Below are 23,071 nucleotides of genomic sequence, written 5' to 3'. Positions count from 1 at the left end.
ACTGGTAAACTCGTAGACTGGTATTCTTTCGAAACATTATATTTGTTCACTTACCAGGAAATGGTTGATCACTGGAGAATGACCGCCAAACTTAATTTATGTTTTTTTTGTATTGTGCGCCGTAACCTCAGCGCCAGTGTAACTGTTAGGCAACAAATTTCAAGGTAATTTTTCCTGTTTGCCTCTCTGGCTGAAGAATTGTTCACTCAAAACTTGCTAGATTTAATCTGTGGCTCTTTTAGTATGCAATACATTGCTTCTCTGCCAATGAACAAATAACTGCACGTACTTGAGTAGACGCGGTCGGGGAGGTGATGCGGTAACTTCAGGTTGTCGGCAACATCCTCTCGTTTTCCTGTATTTTATTGCGATAGCAATTACATGGACACTCCAAAGCGGATTTCTGCCGTCGGTGTCGGCGTGAGGTTCCGTATGACGTCAACGGCGATGAAATCGTCTCCGCGCTCTGGACGCTGCATGTGCGAGTGAAAGGGCGCGAGGGACGCGCGCCCTTTCACGGGGAGCGAACGCACGTCGGAGAGCAAACGCGCGTTCTGCGCCGTGCTCCCTGAAGGGCTGCAGAATTAAGCGTCTATGTCCTCCTTTACAATCGCCACATACAGAGAGCAAACGCGACTTCTTCCGTCGCGCGAAAGGCCGTGGGGGGACGGGATGGAGAGAGGGGAGGCGACGTTTAGCTGCGGCACCAAATGCGTATTTATATAAGAACGTTGCGAGGCGAGAAGGTGGTAAAGACTTCCGACGCTGCTCGACGAGTGTCCCATTCTGATCTCGTCGAAAACCTACGAGCCGCCCCCAGAGGCACCGGCAACAGTCACCAGCGCCGCGCGCGTTCGGTGCGAACGCAGGCAAAACACCGACGGCGTCGACAACAGTTCTGCGCGTTGCTGGTGCTGCTGCATGTCCAGGTTTATACAGCTGATAAAACTACTATCCTTACTCCGTATAGCTCTCTACTAATTTTCTATCGCAACTGATGCTTCGCCTTTCGGGTGAAACTGCGACAATTTTTTTTTCGGCTAACCAACCCTACTGTCGCTGTAAGAGCGGTCATATTGCTCTTCCTGAAGTGCGCTTTACAAATTCAGGTTAAGTTTAAATAAAAATTGGCACGTATCTCCGAAGTTGCAGGAACTCTACCACAGTTAAGCTGCTCCCACGTAAAGCGATGACACATGGTAAGTACGAATGTTGGGAAACACTTGGAAGATATTTTAGTTTCACACGTCTCGAAACAACGGACGTGGCGTGATTGTAACGTCATGACACAGAGCAAAATTTGCTGACGCCCTGTAGCAACAACGCAAAGTACGATGACGTCGCTCAGAAAAACAGTAACAAAAGCGCTGCGTACGTTTTACCAGCCTGATCTCACGCGTGGCAGCCACAGCAATCGCATGAATGTGGCGAGACATTCCTGCAAAGCCATTCTTACGCCAGGCCGCGGGTACACTTGTGCCCATTTGAACCAGTGGGTGCCCGGCGGCGGTGGGAATCGAACCCACCACTTCCCACCGCCGAGGCGGGCGCTGTACAACTCATGGTGTCATTACGCATCCAGGCTCTATATATAAAAACTGAAACTGATTTGTAGAAACAAGTATATCACAGTAATTGGTAGGACAATATTGACGCTTGCAAGTATTTATTCTATGATTTAGATTGTTCGGATCTTCGTTTAATGCAAAAAAGAAATGACAACTGAATAATGTCACGCCTGTGCGCCTTTATTACACCTTCTTTGGCGTCCCCTTAAATTTGTAGGCCACATATAATTACAACTTACGCGGCTGAGCACCAGCTCAGTGTCGCAAGCGGGGAGCGGCAACGTCATTTGCCTTTCCGCCAAGCTGAACCTCCGTCACGGTCCAATGCGAAACCACTGTGCGCTCAAATTCCAAAAGGGCAGTGTCAAACCTCTCAAAAGACCTCAAAAGGGCAGTGTCAAATCAAACCTCTTCATATTGTTGCAGCTATTTGATATGCACTTGGACCGTGTTTATACGCGGTCGTTGCGATGAGACACCAGGTTTGCAAAGCAGAAATGAAAGGAATGGCAAGTCAGGCAGCATCGCTAAACTACCTCGACGTAACTCAACACCGACACTGAACAACGTTTGTGATACGCAGACGTTTCCCTGTTTATTGCCCTTGGGATAGCGCGCGCTAAATAATTCATAACGTGCACTAATCAATAAGTTGGCGCACAGTATTGAAGCTGCGCCTCGTGCTTTTTCACATTGTTTCCTCGCTCATTGGGATAGTGCCATATTCTGTATCTGATTTTAGACAGACGTGCATTACGCGAAAAGATGTGGTCGCCCACCTGTGTTGGCCGTTCTCGATTAGGCATATTCTTAAGCGTAGCAAGGGTCGCGAAATACTCCCGTGCCTCATCTTCCGTCACTAGGGGACACTAAGTAAATTTTGAAAGAAAAGGACTGACAATGTGTATAGACCTGCAAATAGTAGCCGTCATCTATAAGAAGTGTGAGAAGAGCGTAGAATCTGAAAACAAGCAAACTAATAGGGCTTTCAAATTTATTTGAGCGCCATATAGTTCGTAATATAGCGTACGCATGCGTGGCCTGGGACCCATATTTTAAAGATGATGTTAATAAACTAGAAATGGTCCAAAGGAGAGCAGTAAAATTCATCTATAACGCCTACCACAATCGTGATTCACTTTCATCACTGATGCGCTACTAACAACATTCCACTCTTGAAACAGCCCAGAGCGATCGCGAGGCTCAAGTTTCTTTTCCTGCTCCGAAATCGGCAGTTTAGTATCGATCCCGGTCAATTCATTTCTCCCTCTTCTTCCCGGCAAACCGGACATTCTCACAATCACGATCTGACACCGTACTTTGCACATACTAACCTTTTCAAACACTCGTTTTTTCCGCGAACCATTAACGAATGGAATGCACTGCCTTCAAAAGTTTTTCCAGAACGTGGCTTTCCTGACTTCGAAAAGCACATGCATCTTTTTGTCTAAACTACATTGTTGTTATTGCCATACTGCATTATGTCAACGCATTATCTAAGTTGTGTTTGCTTTTCCCTTGTGTGCATAAAACTGTTGATTGTGTTTAAAATGACTGTGTTTAAATTTTGATGTGTTTGTTTTACCCTTGTGTACATAAAATTGTTAATACATCGTTATGCAAATTTTTCTACACATGTATATTTAATCACTTTGTTAGTGTATGCTTATCTTTCAGTAGCAATGTTTATTATAACCTGTTGTATAACTTGTTCATTTCTTTCACTATGTTCCCTTTTTTGCCCCTCCTGCTTGGTCCTCGTACTGCAGTATGTATTAAATAAATAAATAAATAAACACCCAGATCATTCTATCCCGAGGTGTCGATGAAAGAGATAAAACACTAGCACAGCCAAGAGAAGTCAAAGTGATCCCATGAACAATGTTCTCGTTTTCTTCAGTTTCACATAGTGTATAAACATGATTCCGCTTTCCTTAGTCTTTTTATGTTTCGATATTTGTTTGAATAAGCGTTAGTTCGGTTTTTGTCATTCCATTTCCTGCATGTTCCTTTCACAATATATATTTTTTTTTTGCACAATGCGAAGTTGATCCGCTCAGGAGCGTAGCCATTTCTTTCAGCACACCGACAGTTATGTACTGAAACATCACAGCTTACGTTGGTGAGGTGGATGATGCGCAAGGCTTGCTACTGGGCTATTTGGTTCATGGTATATAGTAAAATTAAAGGAACGCAAAAAAACATGGACAAGACTGAGCAACATGGTGTGCAGCCTGTCGCACCAAGTCCTGTGCGTTACTCTTGCCTGCTGTGTTGTAAACCTAATATGCAGCGCTCAGATTGTTGTGAAAGGCTTCAGACTCTGCTAAGAACTTAAGAAGTACAGCTCGGGCGGAGAAAGTGCTGGCAAGGTTTGTAAGGGTAGGTCCGCATGCAGCTAGCAACACTGTCTTCCTCCTCTTATTAAACTTGCACTGACTCCGCATAACTTTTTGAATGAATGCAGATTTCAAGCTGCTAGAAATCAGGTCATTTTCTTTCTCTGCTTTGATATTCATTTGTGTAACCGGAGACCTCACATGCAATCATATGCACAGTTGCAGCCGTGACGTTCACTAACGTTGTCATCCCAACAATGTCACCCTTGTTATCCCGAATCCTTCAAGGCGACATGATGGCGATGAGGGCGCCCTCTACCTGACTCCCCTCGTGGAAAGCAAGCGGGCGACCGAGGCCAGGCAACTCAGCGTGGTGCCCATGTTCTCCAACAAGGACACGGGAGCTGAGGCCCACGCGGGCCTGGTCACCGTCAACGAGACACTTCAGAGCCACCTCTTCTTCCTGCATGTGCAGGCCAGGGTGAGAGGTGGGGATGGTCCCGTGTGAACGTCGGCTCTGATCACGTCTGAAAGAAAAGCAAATTCATGGGCTAATCCCTCATTCCAAATAATTGCCCAAAACACGAATATGAGATGAGCATTCTGGGGAGCGGTGATTCCGTGGTAGCTCGTACGTCATTTACAAATACAAGCCAATATGCAGTCACCGAAACACACATACTTCGTCAATGTTTGTCACAGATGAAACATTCGCACTGCTTGCGATCGAATGTTATCGTGGGAATGGTGCTACATCTTAGATCTAATATTTAGCCTGACGCGGTTACGGAATTTCATGAATCTATGGAGCTTTGAAATAATGAAACCAATGCAAAATATATTGTGATGTGTGTGATGCCAATACAAGAAAATATGATCCTCGAAGAAGTTATTTCTATGAAGCTTATAATGCGATTTCCATTCGACTATCGAAAACTGTAGTTCCACAAAAGAGAACACGTCCTCCGGCAAGGTTTACTTTACGCTGTAGTACCAGACTTGGGAAAGGCATTCCCATTTGGTATCCAAGAAATAGAATCTTTCCATAAACGTTCCACTGTCGTGTCCTATCTCTTGTTCTTATCAGTTATGTATAGAGAGAAACTATTTTAAAAATGCAAACAAATCTTAAGACGAAAGGCTACCACTGTGGGTTTTCCGGTATAGGGTGCCTATAGATTATGTCTATTGTTTTTCTTCACTGCAGCTGTAATAGCTTTTGTAGGTGGCTTATTAGTGGGCAGAGGTACCGCTTCAACGGATACAGTCGATGAAAGAACAATGATTGAGCTCTCATTGAGGTTTCCGTGTTGCTTCTTCTGTTCTTGGCAGCAGGAGGACATGATAATCAATGGTAGATTGTAATATTCTATAAAATAAGTCGCAGTTTCGCCCGAAAGCCGAAGCGTCGATTGTGATGGCAAATTAGTAGACAGCTGCATGCACGAAGTAAGGATAGTGGTTTTGTCGGCCGTATAAAGTTTTAAACATTCGCTTACTAACTAAATCGACAAACACGGTGTCACGCGCGCACACGTAAACATCAACACAGCACGCTCGATGACCGCGGGAACTCGTTGTCAAAACACTCGAGTCAGGAAGCGTGGCAGAAGCAGTGAGCGAGGTGACTTTCGTGCTGTCTCTCGCTTCAAAGCGAACTAAACGTCGAAAGCTCAGTGCATACGAAGCTACCCGCACGCGGCGCATGGACTTTGTCCACATCGCAGATCGCAGACCGCCCCACCTTCCTTCTTCGCGGTCGCGAGATTGAGCCGCGATCGTCGGCCGACACTCGCAAGCTTTCACTCGCGCATAAAGCGTACGGCGCGCGGCGACGATCTTATTGTGTTTGTACTTTATACGGAGCATCACGGCGACGGCAGAAATGCGCTTGGAGTGTCCATGCAATTGCTGTCGCAATAAAACACTCGGGTGAGCAAACGCTTCAGAAAATACGCCTCTCGGGAAGCACGCGAACAACACCTCTTTCGGGTGTCTCATTCGTCGCATCACATGGAGGTGACGACAAAGACGAGTATAGCAGACTGCTAGCAAAGACATTGTGTTTTGAGGCCACAACAACATTGCGGCTTGTCTTTGTCGTGCCTCGTAAGGTACGCATTGACCAGATTAGAACGACTCGGTTGGGACAGACACTGGTATTTTAATCCGCCAGGGTTATCTACATGTGTTTGCCGAGTGCACGCACTGACTTGGTCAGATCATGTGGCGAATTTGTAACTGTATCCATCCTACACAGTTGCCTACTATAGATGTACAGTATTGGCTAGATATGGCGAATATGAGACAGTACACTGTCTTCACGCGAAACAACTGTCACGTTGAACGAAGTATGGTTTTCTAGCGTTTCAGTATTGATATATTGTCATATGAGCAGATTGATGGCAATCGAAAGAAACAAAATGAGAGGCATTTTAGCTTTTGCCTATCTCCTTCTTTCTCTGGCAGAAAAATCACATCGAAGCCCCCCTGCTACTTTGGCTCCAAGGAGGTCCCGGAAGCTCCTCTCTGTTCGGTCATTTCCTCGAAAACGGGCTCGTCGCCATCGATGCCCACGGGAAGCTGTACCCGAGGGAGAGTACTTTGTGCGAGTACGCGAACGTGATTTATCTGGACGAGCCCGTGGGAGCCGGGTTCAGCCGGACCAGTGACATCAAGGGTTACCCGACGAGCCTGGAAGAGATTGCTCGGGACATCCACGGGTTCCTGGTGCAGTTCTTCCGGCTGTTCCCCGAGTACAAAGGGCGCGACTTCTACGTTGCTGGCGAATCCTATGGAGGTAAAACAGCTTACTCTAAGCCATAGTGATGTGCGACAAGTGCCACTGAGTTTTAAATAGTTGTGTCATTTCTTAATCTCATTTATTTATTTACGATGATCAGTCAAATGAAACCCCTAAATAATTCTTTAATTATTTTTAGCAAATGAGAGACACTTTAGGATAATTTTTTACATAATCTCCTTCACGCTTAACAGAACTTTCTAGCGTTTGCAAAGAACTACTGCGAGAAACATCATCACTTGGTTCAATACGAATCAGTTGTCTCAGACACCACCACACACCAGAAATCAGCTCTCTCCAACACCACCTTCTATAACATCGCATATTTTCTATTGTTTGTGCGCAAAGTCAAAATGAAGTTTAGTTATTCCTACCATAAGTAATCGTAACGGTGACTTTTATATGTTATAATTCTCGATAATCAATTCAGCACTAATGATTTCTTTCACTAATCTGTATTCTTTCATCGAGAATGCACAACTGCAAGCGCCTGTGATAACAAATTTATGAATAGCCACGACGATAACGTATCTAGTGGATTTTTAATCAAGTATTGAATATCAATGCTGGAAAATATATTGCGCTTCACTGCTGGTAATGTGTTACATGGCTCACGCGCGCAAGGCGAATGTGTAGCTTCCAACGTGTCCAAACAACTTCTTTTGACTTGAAGAGGCCTGCCGCTATGTTACACAACAACTTATCAATCTGAGCCATTTAGAAAGGAACTCAATGTGTACAGCCTCTAAGGAGGAAGAATGCGATTCACACCAGCAAAGGAACACAATTCAGGAGTAAATTCTTAGGCTGGTTCGATCGCCAAGTCTGAGCGCAAAGTCGCTTCGACCAACAGCTTAAGTTGTCGTCTTCTTGCCAAATCATGCGCTTTCGAAGAAACGCATTGCTTGGCTCTATTTCGCATTATTTTCCTTCATTTCAGCTAGAGCCGCCGTCGCTCTGGCCATTCGAATGCATTCAAACCCAGACCTTCCGGTAAACCTGCGAGGCATCATCAGCGGCGTCGGTTTCCTGGGCCCCATAGTGGACTTGGTTGACCTGTCCGACTACTACCACCAGTTGAGCCTGCTCGACTACCACGGCTGGCAGGCGTACACCACTCGAATGGAGACCGCCAGGCAGATGATTAGTGACAACCGCAAGCTGGAAGCTGTGCAGCTGCTCTTCAAGACCGCCTTCGTTTCCAGGGGGGAGGGAAGGGGTCCAACTATGTTCCAGCGGCTTACCGGCTACTCTTACGACGGAAACGCGCTGCAGAGCGTCGAACCGGCCGAGTTCGCGGCTTACAGGGCCTATGTAGCCAGCGAAGTCTTCAAGTACGCCGTGCACGTCGGTCGCAATGCCTTGTTCGTACGCGAACCCCTCCTCGACGTGCAGCTCAGCGGGGACTTCGTGAGGAACATCACGGACATCGTGAGCACACTGATGGACAACTACCGGTTTCTGGCGTACGCGGGTCAGCTGGACCCGACCTTCTCGGCGGCTCGAATCGAAGAGTACTTTCGGAGCGTCGAGTGGAGCCGAGCCGAACAGTTTAGGCACGGCCGCCGCGTGCCCTTCTACGCGGGGCCAGAGGAGGCAGGACTGTCTGGATACGTGACGTCGGCGGGCAATTTCTCATTCGTAGTTGTCGCCAGAGCGGGACACCACCCAGGTTTCGACCAGACGCGTACCGTCAACGAGATGATGCGACGCTTCTTGATGAACAATCTGACGCGGCACGCTTAAACACCGAGCCGTTCGCGGAACAAAGTGCATGGAGTCAACAGCCTATACAGACACAGGCCGAGAAGTGATCGCGGTGTTTTGGCTGGATGCTGGGTATACTTTATAGAAGACTTTATTCAACAATCGATGTGAACACAAAGGGACATTTCCACGAATTGGATGCTGGCTCGTGACAATACCACCAATGTCTTCGTCGTTCCCATTTTGAGGCCCTCGTTACTGCGTTTCCGTGAGTGCGCCGCCCGCTCTGGCAGGAATGAGCAGCAACCACCGCAACCACCGCCAATGTGCGCAGCCTACAAAGCGGAGATATTGTCGCCATCTCGTTCTAGATCCAGTGCTTACTTGGCGGAGTGCAAAACTTCAACGAGAATGTGGCTTTCTCCGACTCCAGCGTAAATTCTCTGAAAGACATTCTGTGCATGCATGCCCGAACCAAGTACACAGAACTACTCTGAGCGCTCTTTTAAGGCAACTACTCTATAGACTCGGCTGTGAAGGTGCCTTCGCGCCAATAATAAGTTCTTCAGCTTCGTGTATATCACATACTTGAGTCGCCCACATCTGCTTTGGTGTGCGTATTTTACATTGTTCCGATGCACTGATTTTAGACTGCATGCTCTGTAGTATATCAAGCCTAAACGTTTTTCTCCATCTCTCTCGTGGTATGATTTTTTTCTTCAATATGTGTTTAATGCGGTCAATGCTCGAAAGGAGTATACTGTGCTTTATTTTCCTTTTTATAGCGCAGTCTGTTTTTAATGCGATTAGCATTTCTTGGGAACTTCACCCAGTTTGCGGTATGTTTGTTTGTCCTCGGCTAATCTCTTTCACGCCAACATGGGCAACTGGGCACCCCATGGTCTAATTGGTAGAGCATTGGGTTGCTCTGCTGAGGGAACTGTGCCCGAAACCAACCGTTGCTCCAACTTGTGTCAATGATGATGTGGCACTGGGTTTTTGTGCTGATATTGAATGCCATTTTTTTGTTTCATTTCTCTATATATTATATGTGTTTCATTTCTCTCTCTCTCTCTATATATATATATATATATATATATATATATATGCGTCTGTGTGTGTGTGACGCGAGCAGGAGGTTGCGGACATGGTCGCCCGAACACTGCCGTTAATCGTCATCTTCCTCTTTCCCCACTATTGCACCGCACCGTCCTTATTGTGCGGTACGTCATATATATATATATATATATATATATATATATATATATATATATATATATATATATATATATATATAGGGCGTTTCAGCGAACACTTTCAAATTTTATTTATGGTTGCCTGTGGCAGATAGCCCAGTTCTAGTTAATGAGCTGGTCTACTCAAAGAGTCGGACATTACTTGCACAAAAATTTGAAATGCATAATCGACTAATTAACCAAAATTCACTAATTAGGTTTTTAACTAATTACCTGACGGCCCACATTGTAATTTACAAATTGTAGCCGTTGAGTTCGCAAGGCGTATCCACTTGGAAATAATTATCAGGATGACACCAGTTTCGAGATATGAATTCCCAAACTTTGCGGAGAAATGCATTGGCGTTCCAGTTAATTTTGTGCTTCAATGCCTAAAGCGACGTTTTGTTAAGGAACTAACTGCATAACAGCAGTTATGCTAACGACTAAAATGCATAAACGACTAATTTTCATTAATTAGTCGATTATGTCTTTAAATTCCTTGTGCAAGTAATGTCCGCCTCTTCGAGTAGACCAGCTCATGAACTAGAATTGTGCTATCTGCCACAGGCAACCTATAAGAATTTTTGAAAGTGTTCGCTGAAACACCCTGTATATATATATATATATATATATATTCATACAACCTCGTCTGAATATGCGTTCACACATGTGCCACGCGCTAACTTCGCGGCAGCGCCGCTGGATGGCACAGCCTGTCCAGAGAGATGTGCGAGATAAAAGTTCGGCTACATGCACGCCTCATGCATTAAGCCTTTCAGCGGTAGCAATGCGATGTGTCGCTCGCTACACTGTTTCAAAGCTAATCGCATTAAAGTCGGCGTTCATCGTGAGATGGGTTCTGCTGTAATTTTATTCTTCTTGATTTATGCTTGTGTTAAGAAGTGGCATCGTCACGTACTATGTCGTAATTAAGGGATCTTAAGAAATTTAAGGTACCTTTTTCGTCATTGTAGAGCGGCAAATATTCCCAGTGGCACATACACAGTTACCCAAGTTGGCGTCAAAGAGGCTCATTGGAGACTAGCACAGACTGAGTGGCACGTGCCCAGTACTCCAAGACGGCGTCAAAGAGCTTACTCGAACGGCGGTATGTATACCCTGCAGTCCCGCATCTACAGTGACCTTTCTCGACGTGAAAGAGGTTTGTTGAAGAGCGGCGCGTATGTACACATTGCCGCACACTCAGTGACTCGGGTAGGCGGGAAAACGGTAACATACATGCATGCATGCGTACATACATACATACACACACACATACATATATAACTCACATACATACATGCATACATACATAACTCACATACATACATGCATACATACATGCATGCATACATACATACATACATAGCCCCCGGAAAGAGCGTGAGGTACCCTAAGAATTACAACGCATTAAAATTGCGGCGGGACCCGTCTCACGATGGCTGTCGACGGTAATGCCTTAGCACTGGATCATATAGCGACTCAGCATACTGCCACCGTTGAAACGAGTTATGTAATGAGGCGTGATGATGATTTATTGGCATCCCTTTTGGAACGGGGTGGTACCAAACAATCGCCTAGCCTTCTTGAGTTAATAAAGTATGCTACATGCTGCTCATTCTAACATGCATCTCCTTAATTTTTAACAGCGTAGCTATTTAAGCCGAGCTTGGCTACAAATCGTTCGCAGAAACTCCGCCAAGCTATGGCGTCAATGCGTTGCCTAGCAACCACTTGTCACAGCTGCGCCTGGCTTCGCGGAGCTTCACACAGGTGTCGTGACGTCACCGCTCCGACTTCCGCGTCGCTTCTCCTAGCCGCGCCACGCTGCGCCTAGCTCTGACGTCACTATGCATCGCCTAGCAACCACCTGGCATGTATGCGCCCGGCCGCGCCACGCTGCACCGTCGATTCCCGTACATCGCCAAGCTTCCACAGCCATGTAGGCGGAGAAAAAAAAAAAGACATGACGTCACTGCGCGCCGCTTCGTTCGCGGCTTTCGTATAAAGCTCCGTGACGCCGCGACGGCGGCACATTGCCTAGTGTCTCTGCGCCGAGTACATCGTTTGCGCCGCCTAAAAACATGGGTCGGCCGAAGAAGTACGTAACCCCCGAGGAAGAAGATGCACGACGGGAAGCCCGTCGCACCGCTGCTCGTGAACGAATGCAACGGCTGCTATCAAACCCGGAATACCGTGCTGGTGAATATTCGTCAAAGCGACAGCGAAGAGCGGAAGATCCCGAGCAAAAACTTAACAAAACTTCGATACCTTGGTCGACCTCCAGCCCCCCCCCCCCCCCCCCTACACTGTTTTTTTTTTTTTCAGCCTTGCGCCACTAGTACCAGCTACTCTCATTTTTCTTTCTCTTCCTCAAAACTTAGCTATCTACCTTGTACACGCTACCTATGGCCTATGACCTACCTATACCGCTACCTATACCTATGGCATGCTTGACATGATCTAAATGGCACCTGTCATCAACCCAGCGAAGAAAATACGATGAGTATCGTAGGCACATTGACACCAGGCATCATTTAATCAAGTCAAGCATTGGCTTCAAGTTAAGGCACATTTCTGAATACTGTACGGGGGTAAATCTCAATACGCCTTGTTATAACATCTTTAATTATGTAACCATCTGCTGTGACAAGATATGCAAAACCTGCATGCGCGCTTTTCCCCCACCTTATTTGATGCAATCAAGATGGCGGACCTCGGGCTAGAATCGTAATTCAAGTATCAACATGCCAGTCAGGGACATCATTTCTGACAGCACCCATTCCCCGTACCGTGCAAGGTTTGAAAATGAATGTCTCAGCCTTAACAACGCTACTAGGAGCAACACGGCCATGTTAGGTGAGGAAAGTTAGCTCTGTGGAAAAGCCTGCTTATGGACTTTTGCATATTGTCTATTCCAAGTATAGTAGTAGTGCTGTTTTTTTTATTTTTGCTTTTCCGTCACTGTAAACCAAGTGCATTCCTGATTTAGTCTCAAGAGTATACGCAGATGCTAACAGTCTCTGAAAAATGCATTTTCTAACTTTCTCGGATAATGCATGGCCAAATTTTTGGGTGTTGATTTGTTGTTTTAATTTGGGGGGGGGGGGGGGAGGTAAAAATCTCCTGTTGGTTTTAAAGCAGGAAACCTGGGAGAAATCATGCGGCAAACTCATCTCTACAAATCCTGCTTGCCAGGCGTTATTGGTACATTTAAAATATACAACTTTGACAAAACTAACAGAGATCTGTTAGTGACCTCTTTTTACTTTGTTCTCTGCACTTGTTTAACAAAGGAAAAAAGTACAATAAGTAGTGCAGATGAGCACGTGCCAAAGAAGGTGGGATGCTATCCCTTGTCTTAAAAGCCCTTGTTGACATGAATTATCATATGGATTGGGAGCATATGTCCCCGCCTAGACCTGTCGGGGCCTTCCATCCAAGTTAGTTATCCTGTTTTACCGGTTCCCAAAATAGGCTCTTGCAACAAAATACAATACCAACTAGACGAATCAGCCACCCTTCATTGAACGAAACAGTTCGGTAAGCATCCTCTCAATGTCATGGCTACTGTTTGCAATGAAGAGTAACGTCAGCACTGTGTTAATTCTCTTCCTAACACATTACCGCCGTTTAACCTGTATGCGACGTGCAGGAAATACGATGCAATGTGCCAATGCCGTATTCATGTAAACGTAGCTAATAGAAAAAAAAAAGCAAGCTTTCGTTGACCGAGCGCGGGCAGGTGCTCAATATATTATATTTTTACATATGTCACTTTTCGCTTCAGCGTTGTCAAGCAAGAATGAGGCATATACCATATTCATATACTGTATTAACATGACATATCTTGACCGTTTGATCATGAAAGGAGGGCAGCGTTCATTAGTTTAGTAACACCTCTATTTAATATCTCTTGCAAAAGAGCAAACTTGGGGGAGGAAATGGATATAACCCAACTTTCATAAATTTTGTTACGGTACAAAAATCGTGAATTGTCGAGTTTCACCCAATAGCAAAGGGACCCTATGTATACTCAGAGGTGTCCCGAGTATACAATCTGATCATTTCTTCTTCATGTACCACTTGTGCTTTTCATAAAGCAGGCTTCTATTTTTTCGCTTCTTTTATTTATTTTAGTTTCTGTCGAAAGCGACAAACCTGCAAATGCTGTGAATACTGGAATGTGAACACAGTTATACATGGCAAGAAAGATTGGTCGTTATTCAAAAACAGTTTGAAAAATATTCTATATTTGGTTCTATTTCCTAATGGCACTGTTTGATTCATTATCGATTCTATCTCACAAATTACTGTTTGCACAGCCCTATTAGTCATATGCAACATTAAAGACACAAAAATCACAGCATTAAGCACTGTTGTTTTATAACATTTAGTAATTAGACAAAAAGGCTGCAATGTGTACTGGAAGAAACAGTCATACAATTTGACATTTTTGTGCTTTTTTACAAGTTTATGGAGCAAAAGTATTAAATCAGATTCTAAAAAGATTCCACGTGGTCCTGTTCCAAGCGCCACAGTTGCAAGTAACCAAGTCAACATAAAAGCTGGCATGTTGAACAAGCACAGCAGTTTCCACTATTTTGGCTACACAGATGGGTATACATTGCAGTCTTATGCAACCAAATCAATACATCTCGTTGCCCTGAAAACAGCAAAGGCCAACCAAAGCTCTGATAGCACATTTACTAATTAAGAACCAACTTAGCCGTGGAAGACTCATGCAATTGTTCTATGGTCTGCAAGAATGCGATTTTGTATCATACCCAGATCCACAAGATCTGTGATGTAACCTGAATCACAAAGAACAAATGATGGGCAATTTGAGACTCAAGGTAAACCTAGCCAGCTGTTTATAATGATAATTGTGCATGAACTTTAGAAACCCACCTGATGGCTTCACATTAAGCTGCTTGAACAGCCTTATCATTGTCTTATCGACAATGAGACCTCAATGGCAGATAAGCATGTTTGTGGTTTTTGTCATTTCACGGAATGGCGAGGATGGGGTTTAGGTCTAAACCACCTTTACGAAGGTACTTTTCCAGGCATGTCCATTTGGAAGAAACGTTATACCTTCTTGTCCAATGTGCTCATAATGCCTAGGGATTCTCAACATCAAGCATTGTACAACCCCTGCCTTGTCACACTTCACACCTTTATTGATTTTCTTTTGACAGCTAGCAAGCAGTTCTTTAGAAGCTGCTTCTCATGAGAAATGACTGCATTCTTTTTGCTAGCATGTCTAGTCACTTTGGTGTTTTATGTCAGTCTTTTCAAGACACTGGTGAGTGTGCATCTGTGAGTCAGTCAACTTTGGGGCAAAAGTGTGATGAACATTTTTATGTTTCTGGGCGCCGATTGGAACGTTTGTTATTTTTTACCTTGCACATTTTCCTTTGTTCAAGCTTTTGCACATGTTTGCAACGCTCGCATGATTCACCTTTCGAACCAGCAATTATGAGGCACTTCTCTGCAAAATACATCTCCCTGTACGATGTGTACTTGGTCGAAGTTGGCTTCACGCCACAGCCTTCGCATAAGGACACTGCATCGATATCTTTGATAAATTCCTCTGCTTCGCACCGTGTTGTGAGAATTTCCTTGAAACTTTCCCTGCCCCTCAAGTAAACAGTAGCAGTGACAGGGGCTTGATCAGGCAAGGCTGCTCCAAATACAACCATACGCTCTAGAAACAGATGTGAAAAAGTACTTTCTTGCATTTCGCAACAGGCGTAGGCTAGGCTGCCTTCTGACAGACAAGGCACCCTCGTCCAAGTTGCTGGAATCTGAATGTCATCGAACGCGTGACCTGTGCGACAGTTAGGAGACGTGCGCGTACACCCGTTTCCGTTCGGGTTGTCACAAGTGGTGTCCGCCTCTTCCTCTCTGGAACTGTGGTACTCCTCGTCCTCACTTTCCGCAGATCCCGCTGATTCGCCCGAAAAACAGAAGTTGTCGCGGCTCTCCGACTCTTCGTCGATGGTAAAGCACGATTCGGCAGCCTTGGTTTCACCGTCCTGTTTGTTCAGATCATGCGCTGCCTCTTGTTCACAATAGCTTATCGCCTTCCTCTTGTTTTGTTTAGGAACGGGGTGTGCAGGGTAATCCTCGAAAATAGTGGGGACGGCATCCGGCTTCAGGCGGGGTAGCTCTCTGGCGATCTCGTTTACCACGCCGTTGATGACTATCTTGAACGAGCGCTCGATACAACTGTCTTCAAAGTGTCTTTCACATACCGAAGCTGCCGGTGTCAGCCTTCTGTCCGCTCTCCTGATCCTCTTCTCCCACTCCAAAAGCCGCGCGGGGTCCAGTGGGGCGCAGAACATCGAGACACGGTTTCTGTTATTTCGGTATCCGCTCGTACACAGCGGCACGAAACATGAACGGCTCTTGTACTGGCGTCTTGGTCTTGGCTTTGACATTGTCGAACGCCGCTTGTATTTGGTGAAAGACGCTCTTCGTCGCCGGTCGAACTAGACGTCACGAAGAGGCACAAAAAGCACGCACAAATATATGAAAACCATGACAACCCCGCCTCACCATGAAAATGCACCCTATTCTACGCTGCACCATAGAATAAGAACGCTGCACAACGACCACCGTGATACTAAGGTGCTTAGAATATACTCCTAGGCACTGTAGTGATACGCCACCGTAACCGTGACTACGTCTAGACCACCGTGGTCTAGACTCTGTTGGCTACGATAAGATCTCGGAATCCAGCCAGCCCAAAGCCACACAGAAAAGGTACACTGTACTCTAGTCGTGCTCTGCAGCTGAACGCTAGTAAAAGATAAACATAAATATAAAACATAATAAAATTTAGTCTGTTCAGTTTCAAAATATAAAAAAATGTTCATTAAGTATTTGATTTTGTTTGCACTTTGCGCATGCGGCTGTACATCTAACGTAGTCCAATTCAATCAGCAATTACAGCTTACGTACTGTTTTGTTGCCTGTTTGTCTTGCTTATAATTAATTTATCTTAATATTTGACATTAAAAACCACTTAAAAACCAAATAATAACTTCACTATTAGCTCACAAATGGCGCTTGCATCGTTTGCGATGTGTAGCAAGATGTGCTGCGGTGCAACGGTGCAACTGTTGAACTGTGTTCGTTTACTAGCTTTGCCGCCAACGTTGGGGTTGCGTTCCGCACGCGTACCGTTTTTGACGCAGCGTGCGCCGAAAGAAATCTGCCGTGCCGGTCACGTTCACGGCGAAGGGTCAAAGTCAAGTGGAATTTGTGTGCTGCCAATCATGTCGGCGGCGGCGGCCAACACCGGGGAGAAGGAGAAGAAGCGGAAAGAGAGCATCGTCGACCTCTCCAAGTACCTGGACAAAGCCATTCGCGTCAAGTTCCAGGGCGGTCGCGAAGCCACCGGCATCCTCAAGGGTTACGACCCGCTGTTGAACTTGGTCATCGACAATGCCACCGAGTTCCTGCGAGACCCCGACGACCCGTACAAGCTCACTGACGACACGCGGACGCTTGGACTCGTCGTGTGCCGCGGGACGGCGGTGGTTGTGATCTGTCCAGTGGACGGCATGGAATCCATTCCCAACCCGTTTGTGCAACACGAAGGCTGATGCGGGCAGCCGAGTTCATCATGCATAGCAAGTTGTTTTCTCATCGGATGTGAATGATGTGAATGCTTTACGTTTATTTCTGCGTGCGCACGTGTGTGAATAAATGATCGCACACTTACTTTATTGGTCAAAATGCCGACCTTGTCACGTCGGTGCTGTTACGCTGTAGATCATGACCATCTCGCGCTTATATTCAAGCGGGTACGTAGTCTCAGCGAAACGCACTTATGAAGTGTTGTAACGTCTGAACGCTCAATATGCCAACAGAGCGCCAAGTTAACTGTCGAGTATAAGCTTAAATCGAAACGCAAACAGGACAGAACCGATCAGGACGCCTGATACGCGAAATTACATGGCTGTGTGGCGCCTAATTGTTCTGTAACCACTTTCTAAGCATGGAATAGTGCAAGTGAACTTTTTACAGCAACCCTGTAGTTATTTCAGAATTGTTCGTTTGAATTTATACTGATAATACATGGGGCTGCAAGGTTTGCGAACTTCTAGTACACATCAGGTTATTTTTAGCACACTGTCATTCATAGAAGTCGCTGGTGTACCAGAAAGAGTGCACATTGAAATGGACAAACTCTTTATGCTGGTACTGTTTGAAGTCGTATGTGTCACCTTGTGTCACCAGCCGTATGTTTCATTGCGGTCACACATCATGCATCCGAATGTCACCTCACAACAAGCACCTTGTAGTTTTTATTTTGCATAAAATATAAATAAACACACCACTCCATAGCAAGCAGCTTCTCGAGAAGAGTCCAAGAGACGGTGACACGAAAACAATACATTTGGACAAAACTTGTAGTAGGCCCTGCGAAAAAGAAAACACCACGGCAGGACGGCAACTCCAGACGGCTTCCTTTCTTCACATTCTCAACAAGAAGGGCACAGCACAAGACAAAGCACTGCCGACATGTGCCCAAAAACAAAACCGCAAAATCCTTGGGAAGCAGTAATTTTTTTTTTTTTTTTCTTTTACAACAAGTAGCACTGCCGTTCTACAAACATGCAACTTGCACATCATTCAAGCCTTGGGGAGAAACGAGTTGTACAAACTCAAATGGGGGTCGGACATGGGAAGGCACAGTCAGTAGTTAGGCACTTCAATATTAAATTCCACTACACGCACAGCACACATTCACGCTGTCATTCCGGTTGGCATCGGTCAAATTTATTTTGGTACTAGGCTAGCAGAGCTGAGCTGATCAGAGCAGCCATGAATCAAGGAAGGAACCATATTGAAAAGAAACCATGCGAACACAGTAGCAGATCGTTGAAAACAAGATGCCACCCTTAGAAAAGATGTTCAATCTTGTCCCTCAATTCCAGCTCACATGATCAAACTAAAGCGCACTGCATACAACAGGAAATGCCAAGCACGTAACAAGAGGTATAACTTGCTTCAACTGAGCGGAATTGTGAAAGCATTGCATTGCCCTACGTGTCAAACACATATTACATGTTGCACATATTGTTTTCAAACAGTTCATTAGAGGCAAATGGGTAGGGTAACCTATGATAAAATGGTTACAATATTAGCCGAGAGGGCATCACTTTTTTTTTTTTACAGCACTAAAATTAACAAAATGTGCTTGTGAGCAGAGCTAAAAACAAATATAAAACACCTTCACACTGCACAAAAAATGCATCTTCTCCATAAACTCTTAACTAGCACAGCTAAGCTACTGCTAGTGCAAATGTATGCAAAGAAATAAACGGGCAAAAACTACTGTACAATCTTCTGTAGCATGAAAGCTGCCACCACGTAATGCCGGTAAGTCACTAGAGAAATTATTACTAGGGGATGGTGTATAAACTACTGCCCATTACAGATATGCAGGCAGCACAGGCTAGTCCCCACAACAAAAACAGGAAATAACCTAACCAAAAAGTGCCAAGACGGACGCTCATTTTCAAACACATGAACTTGCATATAAAACTGGACGATGACGATAAAACATGCTATCTATGTAAATATAAAACGGAATATTTAACTACATTAGCACAATTAGCACGCACTCTTAAATACCACTTTGGCATTGGCCTTGGGCACCCCCCAACTTCTTCCCTTGATTGGAATGCACTCCATTCCACATTGTGGAACGACTAAACAAAACGCTTTTCTGTCAACGTCCTCTATGCCGCTGACATGCACACTTTTTTTTTAGGTCATATGTTCTCTGCTGGAATAAAATGGAGTCAGAGGGGAGTTCTGCACTCTGACATTTAAGTGCTCCCTGTTATCCATGTTTGAAAATACTGCACAGCCAGAACTGCCTCATTGACATGACACATTCGTTTCACCATAAACTAGAATGCCTGAAAAAAAAAAAAAAAAAACTCACCACACAATAAGCCATAGCCACTTCCCTATATTTCCTGCATTTGTCAAATATACGACACCCTTTAAGTACCAACCCACCACGCATTTCACAAGTTTTTTTGACACGAAGCAGACACATATGATACAGCCTATTAACAGCAACAGCAGTGGGCGGTGTAACATGCCAAAAAAGTGTCCAAGTTGCTTAGCCGGCTGGCCAGCCAGTTGACACAATGTCGAAAAAGCCCGAACTCAGTTTCGAGAGAAATGTTGGCCCTGTGGACGTTTCGCTGCTTGTGGCAATATCCGGATGCAACAGCAAAAACACTGTTCTCAGCTGCTGCACGAGTGAAAAATAGCTGCTTAAAACGTGGCGTGAAATTCAGCTTCACTGGTTAAAATGAAAGCCACCTGCTTCAAAGCGGCCAGCACGCTTTGATTTCTGCACAGTATAAACTGTCGAGGACTGGCTCAATGACAAGATTAAAGGTACCGGGGCAAGGTGCTTCCTCTTTCAGAGTGAAACCGGTCACGCATCTTGAAGGGACTTATCATGACCGCTGGCTGGACGAGGGTAAGAAGAAAATCTATTTTTTGCTTGCACTCTTTCAACCAGGCCGACGGAAGGGCACGAAAGAGGTACCAACAGGTCTGTCCTGCCCACTCTGCGCTCACATGCGAATGCTGATGTGAACGTCAATTTTATCGTAGTTCAGTTTTCATCAAACTATGACACGCATCTTCGGGATGACAGGGGGAGCACCAAGCTTCACCAGACAACACTGGTACAGCCTCTCGGAAGTTGTGAATTTCCTTTCGTCGTCACAAGCGCTCTTGAGTAGTCACCGTTAACGACCACACTCGGGACAGAAGATGCCGCCATTGTCCCGATGGGAAATGTAGTCGGCGGCCATGACTGCACCTCCTCGGAGCGCCCTACAGTGGCCACGTCTGCTGCTTCTGTTACGGTATAAAATTCATTTCAGCTGCCCATTGCCTTGATGGTGGCTGGTGATTACGGCCAGACTTCTGCAAGTTTGCGTCATGTTCCTGCAAGACATCTCCAGAAAGAGCAGCACCAGCTGCCATGGTAAAGAAAACCATACGTAACAGGTATTCCCTTTCATGTCTTCATAACAGCCGGTCAACAGCCACGGCCAGTCGTCAGCAAGACGTGTCTGGAAGAAGCAGAAGTGTATTCACAGCAGCTGATCGATAGCCATGGCGCCAGCTGTCGTCAAAATGTGTCTGGAAGCAAAAGGGTCGTTCAGCCGTGCTGTGATTCATCAATGCAGTATTCATGGCGCAGCCTCATGCCTGACCAATCACTGCGTCGACCCTGCAGCTTGACTCGCCTGTCGGCCGTGCTGCAGCTTCTTGCATTCAGTAGTCCCTACGCTGGTGACTGCCACCATAACCGAAGAATGGCAACGAAGAGTGGTGGGGACTGCCTCTTTGCTGTTGCTGCTGCTGTGCCGAACCGCTCTGCTGCGAGGGGCCTCGGCGTGGCGTGCCCGTGTGCCTTCGCATGTGCGATCGCTCCCGGTCCATCTCCATGTCTTCAAGCCTCTGCGTCAACGCCAGCTTCTGGTGGATCGCCATGCGAAGCAGCGAGTTGAGGGTCTTGCGCTCGTCCTCAGCAGCTGCAAGCTGCCTCTGGAGGTCGTCGAGCTGAGCCACATATTCTTCACACCGTGCCGCAAACATGGCGCGCAACGAAGCGAACGTCGCGGCGTCCTCTTTGAGAGACTTGAGCTCGTGCCGGAGCTTTGTCATGGTCTCGCTGACAACTGCCTTCTCAGTTTCGTACTTGGACTTGAGGTTGGTGAGGGCCACCTCGGCGGTCCGCTTGTTGGCCTTGAGCACGGCACGAAGGGTTGCAATTTGTTCCCGCTTCGTCGACAGGAGTGACTTGAGCTTGATGACCTGCTCCTGGAGTTCTTCCTCCTCGGCAGTGCCGGCCATACCGTCGCCGATTGGGGGCGCGCGACTGCGTCCCATCTCCATGGTTGTTTCCACGGCGACACGTAAGTGCCGCACTTGGTCACGAAGTGTCTCGCTGAGCGTTGCACACTGCGATGGGTCGACAGCGTTCTCGCGGAGCAGAGCCTGACGAAAGAGTTCGGTTTTCAGCTTTTCGATCGGAGAGCTGTCGGATGGTGGCTTCTCTGAAGAGGGAGTGTCCTCGGTGGCCACTGCACAAAAATGAAATGGCACAGCAGGTGACAATCTTGTCATTTTCATACTTTTGACAGCTAAACTTAGAGACAGCATAAATACAGAAACAGCTATGCACAGTTTCTCTTTCCTTTCCAAGGCAAAGAAATATGCAAAAAGCAATGTGTAATTCGATAATGCACTGAGTCAAAATTACAAAGAATACATAGCACAGGCAAAGAAAGGCTAAATCTACAAAAAAAAAAAAAAGAAAGAAAAAACGGGTTTCCACCATGGCGACTCAATCTTCCTTGCAGTGACCTGCCGTGAGTGCTCTTCCACCTGGAGCCAAAGGTCCCGTAGTTCCATTACCTTTCACAGAACCGTTTATGGCGCTAGTGATCGGGCTGGGAAAAAGCCATGTAGCCACTCAGTGGATGACTATGGGCCGCTAATTTTGTAAATTTAGGCACTCGAATTATTTGTCTCCATATTACAGACACTACATTCTGCCATAGATGCATTGAATTGTTAATAACAAATATACGAAGAATAATGCACATTTTTTCTAATACATATCAAAAACGTGATGACGGGCAGCATAGAATGGCAACACTTAAAAAAGAAGCAATGACGGACTGTTCGTTTTAAACAGATTTCATTGCCCATGAGCCCATTGCAAGTTAACCACAGTCCCGTCCACAGGGCAGTCGCCTTCTGCAGGCATTCTGTGGGAGAACCCGGAAGCTGTAGCTCCTGTTGGCAGATCTGCACTGCCTGCGGCTCTCTTAGCGTATTGGATCACATCTGTTTGCCACTCAGAAATCAATGTTTGAGGACACCTGGTTCTTTGTAACCTGGTCACAGTGGAATTCGGGACGGCACTGCATTTGTCAACAGGATCTTTCGTTTAATTTGAACTCTGTGATCAGGTACTGTAGAATGAAGTGAGCAGGCGACTGCCCTGGACCTTCGCTGCCCCTAGCATCGCCTTATGGCAATATGTTCAGCAGCAAAACATCCTCTAAGGGTTTCTTCAGAGAGCAGCTCATAACATAAAAATTTCCAAATCTTCTGAGCTAGATTTGCTGAATGGCACACAACAATGCTTAGGCATTATATATGCTCCCTAACTCATTTAATGGTACATCTGACTGGTCACTTTCAAGCACATAAGGCGCTCTCTGGAGGCAATTTATATTCAGCTGGTTGAAATCGAACGCTCGGTAACACATTCACCTGGTTCTATAGCAGAGCGCTTCGAGGTATTTTCAGCTTTAAGCCAGGATCGGATTTTGATCACATGGCTCC

At 45.8% G+C, this 23,071-nt stretch overlaps 3 protein-coding genes across 5 annotated transcripts in view; 2 read left to right on the top strand and 1 right to left on the bottom strand.

Annotated features, from left to right (window-relative positions):
* LOC119465752 (venom serine carboxypeptidase) overlaps positions 1-9,394 on the top strand; it is an 83,383-nt gene extending 73,989 nt beyond the window's left edge. For 2 of the 3 annotated variants that reach the window (XM_049656862.1, XM_037699052.2), the window contains 3 exons: positions 4,196-4,388; positions 6,377-6,707; positions 7,651-9,394. In XM_049656862.1, coding sequence (XP_049512819.1) covers positions 4,196-4,388; positions 6,377-6,707; positions 7,651-8,456 — 1,330 coding nt within the window. In that variant the 3' untranslated portion in view covers positions 8,457-9,394. The remainder of the gene's footprint in view (positions 1-4,195; positions 4,389-6,376; positions 6,708-7,650) is intronic. The other variant, XM_049656860.1, reaches the window with a different exon arrangement.
* A 7,387-nt stretch (positions 9,395-16,781) lies between these two features.
* LOC119465747 (U6 snRNA-associated Sm-like protein LSm7) lies at positions 16,782-18,096 on the top strand. The gene has a single exon (XM_037726213.2). It carries the CDS (start codon positions 16,942-16,944, stop codon positions 17,269-17,271), a length of 330 nt encoding a protein of 109 aa, XP_037582141.1. The 5' UTR covers positions 16,782-16,941; the 3' UTR covers positions 17,272-18,096.
* The window catches only part of LOC119465746 (protein bicaudal D), a 40,786-nt gene continuing 35,663 nt past the window's right edge, over positions 17,949-23,071 (bottom strand). Inside the window, exon 11 of the mRNA XM_037726212.2 lies at positions 17,949-21,798. Coding sequence (XP_037582140.1) covers positions 20,987-21,798 — 812 coding nt within the window. The 3' untranslated portion in view covers positions 17,949-20,986. The remainder of the gene's footprint in view (positions 21,799-23,071) is intronic.

Source organism: Dermacentor silvarum, chromosome 10 (assembly GCF_013339745.2).
Source record: "Dermacentor silvarum isolate Dsil-2018 chromosome 10, BIME_Dsil_1.4, whole genome shotgun sequence".
Taxonomy (NCBI): Eukaryota; Metazoa; Arthropoda; class Arachnida; order Ixodida; family Ixodidae; genus Dermacentor; species Dermacentor silvarum.
This window is presented reverse-complemented; position numbering and strand designations above follow the sequence as displayed.